Genomic DNA, 6,000 nt, shown 5'->3' on the forward strand with positions numbered 1-6,000 from the left:
ATAGCATGTATTATGCATTTCTCTGTATTTAAAGTATTATGGATTTTCTTGTTGTTACTGTATCTTGTAAAGCGCTTTGTGATGGTGGAAAGGCGCTATATAAAATAAAGATTGATTGATTGATTGATTGATAAACCTAACCATTAAGAACCATTGTGTGTGTTTCTGTGTAGTTTCCTTTTAGACTGAGAAATTCTTGTTCCAAATGCAAATACATTAACGCATATTAAAATACCAGAGGCAGTATGTTTGTGTCTGAGTTCCAATTTAGCCTTGCGCGACTTACTGATATCGTACAGCTTTCTTAAACCAGGTTTCCAAGAAGTTTTTAGGTTGTCTTTAAACACAGCCTGCCTCATTTGAACCCCCAAAAAACTAAAACAAAACAACAACAAAAACAACAACAAAAACTGATAAGCTATAGCGTTAAACAAATAATAAAAAAAACAACATTACATAAGAAATCGCTGTGAACTATCCTTGTATTATTTGCTGAACATTTTTTGACTGCATATTTATTAACTACAAACCTATTATACACATACATATTCGTAAGCGATAAGGACAACACATTTCCAGATAACTTGCTTTTACGACAAAAGTCTGCAGTTTGTACTTCCCATTTTGTATTTGAAACTGCCAGTGACTAACGCTGTGGTCAATGCTCATTTTCAAAACTGGCACTAATTCAAACATTGAATCAGGTAAAATATGGATCAGCTAAGACTGAATTAATCGAGCATGGTGGTAGTAAAATATTAAAGGGAAGCAAATTAATATGCAAAGAGGGGCCCCCAAAACGATAACAGCACCAGGCCTCCATTAAACTTAATCCAGCCCTGAGTGTGTGTGTCTGTGTGTGTGGTTGAATGTAAGGTTGCCAGCAATCACAGGTGTGGCCATTCCCTAGTTAGGTAACTGGTGCTAATTGGGGAGTAGCAACATATATAAAAGGTACCAGGAATCCTTTGTTGGAGGAGTTCATTTAAATAAATTTTACACTGCCCTTGAACTATAATGCCATGCTCCAGAAAATAGAATTGCATCCGCTTGGGTGTGGCAGATGCACAGATGTTTTTTGGCTACTTGAATTCAAATACAATTCTCCCTAATTATTTCACTATCTAACTCACACATTAAAAATAGTGGAATATGAGGGGCAGTCAGTTGGTGAAGGGTCCTTACACAGTAAAGTGTAACACAGTTTACAGCATACCATAACTGTGAATTACTGAACTGTGAAATACAGAGAAAGCACTCTACTATGAAAACTGTCCCATTGTATACACACTGGTATTCAAACGGGTGCACCACACAGACATACCTGAAATTCCATTATAAATCTGCTTGGAAAAATCCTGCTCTCTGATTGGTTAGCTGCATTCTATCAGCCATAAATTAATCCCATACAACCTTTCAACAGACACATCGCATTTGATTCAAATTCCTCTGCCACTTACCTGTCCTAATTATATAATGTTTAATATATGCAAGTAACCACTAACTTATAAAAAAAAATGTCAGACCCAGAATTACAATTGTTATCTTCTTAATGGAAAAACTGTTGAAGAATATTATGAAGATGAATTTCCTGAACTGGACAAAGTCAATAATGAAAATGTCTTTAAAAGAAAAACGGCACAGTCAAACAGCGGAACAGAACTGAACAGAAACAGAACTTTACCAAAATGAATAAAACACAATAAAGGCTTCTAAATGGGCTGTGAATATTCTACAAAACTGGCTCCAAGAAAAAGGTAGAACTCTTAACTTTCATTTACTTTCTAAGGATGAGTTGAACAGTCTCCACGGGGAATGGTATGGTTCCATAAGGAATAAAGATGGAGAGAAGTACAGCATGTGAAGATTTCTAAGTCTGTGTTCCAGTCGCTTTTTGAATTAATTTAACAAAGGACGGAGCATTTAACAATGCTAAAACTTATTCATAGCAGTAATTAAAAAACTAAGACAAAGTAGAAAAGACAAAACAACACACTATCCCCCAATAACACCAACAGAGCTGGAGAAGCTAAACACAAATCTAAAGGCACAAGGCAAGTCTTCTCACACTAATGCCATTGCTTTCTCCTGCAGCAGTGCCCCTTCTGGCAGTACAGCAGTCAATACAGTTCATTCAGAGCATGCTTTTTCAAACTGCACAATATCTGGCAGTGCTCAAGTGAACATTTATTCCAAAAATCACTGATCTATAATTAAAGTTAATTAAAGTTTTATCAGATGTATTTATGTAATTTACGATGTTTAAATATGTATGTCCATTAATGAAATAGTAAAATAGCTTTTAAAATAGCTTGCGTAGTGATGTTGACTGTTATTATATATATATATATATATATATATATATATATATATATATATATATATATATATATATATATATATATATTTTTTTTTTTATTAATTTGCTGTGTTCATTCAAAAAGTAAAATAAATCTAATCATTTTATAACTGTTTTATAATAGCATTAAGGCACTCCAGGGGATGGGTTGACATGATATAACTGCACACTTAAGAGTTAAAGACACCCCGCATCGCATTATGCCTTGTAACGCCTTAATTGTGTGGTTATATCATGTAACCCATCGCCTGGAGTGCTTTAATGCTTCATTATTCAAATGTACGTATTAATCCAGTTATTGCATTAACCCATTTCAGTGCTCATGAAAGTGAAGCACAATGATACTTGTTACTTGCTCTCACAGCTCTTTGCACCTGAACACTTGCCATTCAGTCCTTTGCTTCAAAGGAAGACTGTCAGTTGTGTGGAATTGTATTGTGGTTCTGAGATGTGGGGTAGATTGAGACTATAAAACTAATTTCACTCTGAGCTGCATTCAAACCCAGATATCTGTAGCTAAAGTAAAAGGCATGAAAGGCTACAAAATTAGTCAATTTATTGTTCAATCTTAATTAATTATTAGCGGAAACCATTTAAACTACAGGGTTATATTATTTTAGTTGCGTTGCTTTTCTCAGAATCATAGGCAACTTACCCATTCGTGTGGTCGCAGGCAGCTGCACACAAATACAAGTTAAATACAAGTCACAGCTAGTGTACTGATGGTTTCATTTTAGAGTTCCTGTTTGGGCTTTATAGTAACAATGTTAAGTATGCTGCAAAACTATACATTTTTTAGTCCAGCAAACTAACTAATTTTGTATTAGTGAATGTAAGGTTCTTGATATAATACTCACTTTTGATAATACATTTATTTTGGGATTAAATAATTATGCAAATTAAACTAACCATTTACCAAGACTTGATTCTCAATACAATAATTTGCTCTGGTTAACTCAACTGAATTGCAATATTATGTTTAAAACTATACTGTACCGTCACAGATTATGGGAACACTTACAGAAACCTGTTTGCTTTCACCAAGTGGATGTATACAGCAGCAATCCCTCCAAACAGTCAAATACATTTATGAATGAATAATATTTTATCAAAATCATGTCACTTTTCAGTTGGGCTGTGCTTGTGTTTTACAGCTAATGTGGACTGAGGTATCATACAAGGAAATAAACACTGTAGCTAAACTGAGAATACAGAATATTCTGTGGACTAATGCAAGAAAACACTATTACATTTGTTTTTAAAGAAAATCCAAACTATGATATATAGTGATATTGTATGCTGCTGGAAGTTACTGTTCCATCAAGATGAGGTGAAGCTAGTTAACTGATTTTTAAACATTGTAGCCAGGGAAACCGTTGCTTAGGAAACATATTCATTAATTAATTTTGTCAACATTTTAATTTTAAAATCAATAGTTTGTATACAGTAGCTGTACATAATTACACTCAAGTGCTGAATGTATAAATACGAAAATAAATACAATACATTCAGTGATACATATTTTGACTAGAAGTCTTTTTCAATAAAGTCTAACATTTTTTTTATATTATTACATGAAGACAGATTAAAAACCAGACTAATGCCAAAATCCATTGATTATAGTTGATAGAACAGTAAGTGAACATAAATCCTATCAAGCATCTGTGGGATGTGCTAGAATTGACGCACACTGCAGGTTACCAACTCCATCAACTGATGGTGAGATGCAAGAGATATCCAAGAAAATGTAAGGAAATATACACCACTTTGGCATCTGGCAATCAGCCTAAGATGTTATCACAAGGGGAGTGTTCTGGGGATTTTGAACAGTGACTGTACATTGTTGGCATAAATTGACTTACAAGTCTTTCTCATTTGCTATTTAGTTAAACCCATCAGAAAATGCAATACTCACGGCTGCTTTTAGAGCTCATGTGTCCTTTAAATGGCCCCATCATGGAATACTTAGGAATCATAGCTGACTGAGGGTCTAAAATACCAAAAAGAAAATTAAAAGAACATTTATTAGATTGCCCAACTACCCCCCCCCCCCCCCCCCCCCCACCCACACACACACATTTTTCACTTGAGCTCACCAGCGGCCTACCCAGTAGGGTCAACTATAAAGGAGAATGTCCCTGAGGTTTTTGCCTCTCTAAACTGTGCCAGCGAAGGAGCGCTACTGAAGAATGGTGGCTTGCACAGACAGGATGCAAACCTGCATTCCCCTGACTGTATGACTCAACCTGCACACCACTCTGCCATGCATTTACCAGGTGAGCCAATCAGGACCCTGTCTAACTTTTTAAGCATTAAAAAGGGGTAAAAAATATTTTATTTTTAAATCATCCAACTAAAAAATCAATACATACTGTATCATTTCTAATGTATATTATATGTCAGTCTGATATGATTTGAAATTCTACTGCTTGAGAACCCAATTGGAGTACAGACTTTGGTATCTTGCAGTCAGCCTACTGGCAAAACTTGAAAGGTTGTGTTTTGTACAAAAATGTCCAAGATAACTTAATAAGAACTTACTTGAGATACTGATGTTTAATGTTAATGTTGGGTATATTATTATTATTATTATTATTATTATTATTATTATTATTATTATTATTATTATTATTATTATTACTAATTAGAAATATATAGTCAAAAATAATATACAAAAAGGAATGCAGAAAATACTTATCTTACCCTTCTGAGATGCTAGCATTTTGATATTCAATTCACATTCAGGAAATTCTTTCATTAGAACAGCAACAATCTCTCCCCTGTGCTGTTTACAAATGTGCTTAGCAGTTCAATCCTTTAAGTAAGATTTACAGCTGAATCTACCAGTAAGAGCAGATGCTGAAGATTGGGACCTGTGTTAAACAGAAATCTCCATTCGGTTTTCACTGTGGGTGGAAGCTTGCATGCCTGCTGCTCTCTCAACAAATGGTTGCTAGGTGCACAGAATACACAGCAACCAACAGTAGTGGAGTGTGTGTGAGTGTGTATGTTTATGATTGACTCTTTTGAAGTTATGGTCTATCAATCACATTTTAGCAGAAAGTGCTGTGAAAATACAAGCACATACTAAGCATACCATGAGCGTATGAATTGTACAGCTTTCACTGAACACGTATGTGTGGCGGATCCATCTGGGGCCTGATTTTTTAATCAGCTTGGATAACTATGTTCCTTTCTTAAAATTTGCATTTTCCCAACACACTCTGAATCAATTTGCAATGGTCATTCTCATGCCACTGGATAATAGCAACAGTGAAAATGCATTCACGTGAATATTAGTTTTAAACAAAACACTCCCAGGCTAAGATAACAAGGGTAGGCAATAAATGAGCCTCTGGATAAACACACATTGTAAATGCATTTTATCGACTGCAATAGAAAAATATAGTTGATCTATAAATAGAAATACATGTGAACCTCAGAAGCGGTGTAGGAACAATAACAATAATATTATTTTGCTCAGAAGAACCATCTGTCCAATGTTTCTGTGTTTAACTTAACGTCAACATGGTCAAGGGAAAGTGTGTTTGAAGCCAAAGATGGCAGATTTGTATTTTATGGCATAGTAACTATTTCTGTTTGTTTAAATATTAATTTATGAAAAATAAATCAACAGTATT

At 34.6% G+C, this 6,000-nt stretch overlaps 1 protein-coding gene across 1 annotated transcript in view; it reads right to left on the reverse strand.

Annotated features, from left to right (window-relative positions):
- LOC117403153 (spermatogenesis-associated protein 7-like) overlaps positions 1 to 5,286 on the reverse strand; it is a 105,021-nt gene extending 99,735 nt beyond the window's left edge. The window contains exons 1-2 of the mRNA XM_034005165.2: positions 5,063 to 5,286; positions 4,275 to 4,349 (exon numbers count right to left, since the gene is read on the reverse strand). Of these exons, the coding sequence (XP_033861056.1) occupies positions 4,275 to 4,349; positions 5,063 to 5,117 (130 nt within the window). The 5' untranslated portion in view covers positions 5,118 to 5,286. The remainder of the gene's footprint in view (positions 1 to 4,274; positions 4,350 to 5,062) is intronic.
- Positions 5,287 to 6,000: the final 714 nt, after the last annotated feature.

This window comes from Acipenser ruthenus, chromosome 5, assembly GCF_902713425.1.
Source record: "Acipenser ruthenus chromosome 5, fAciRut3.2 maternal haplotype, whole genome shotgun sequence".
Classification (NCBI taxonomy): Eukaryota; Metazoa; Chordata; class Actinopteri; order Acipenseriformes; family Acipenseridae; genus Acipenser; species Acipenser ruthenus.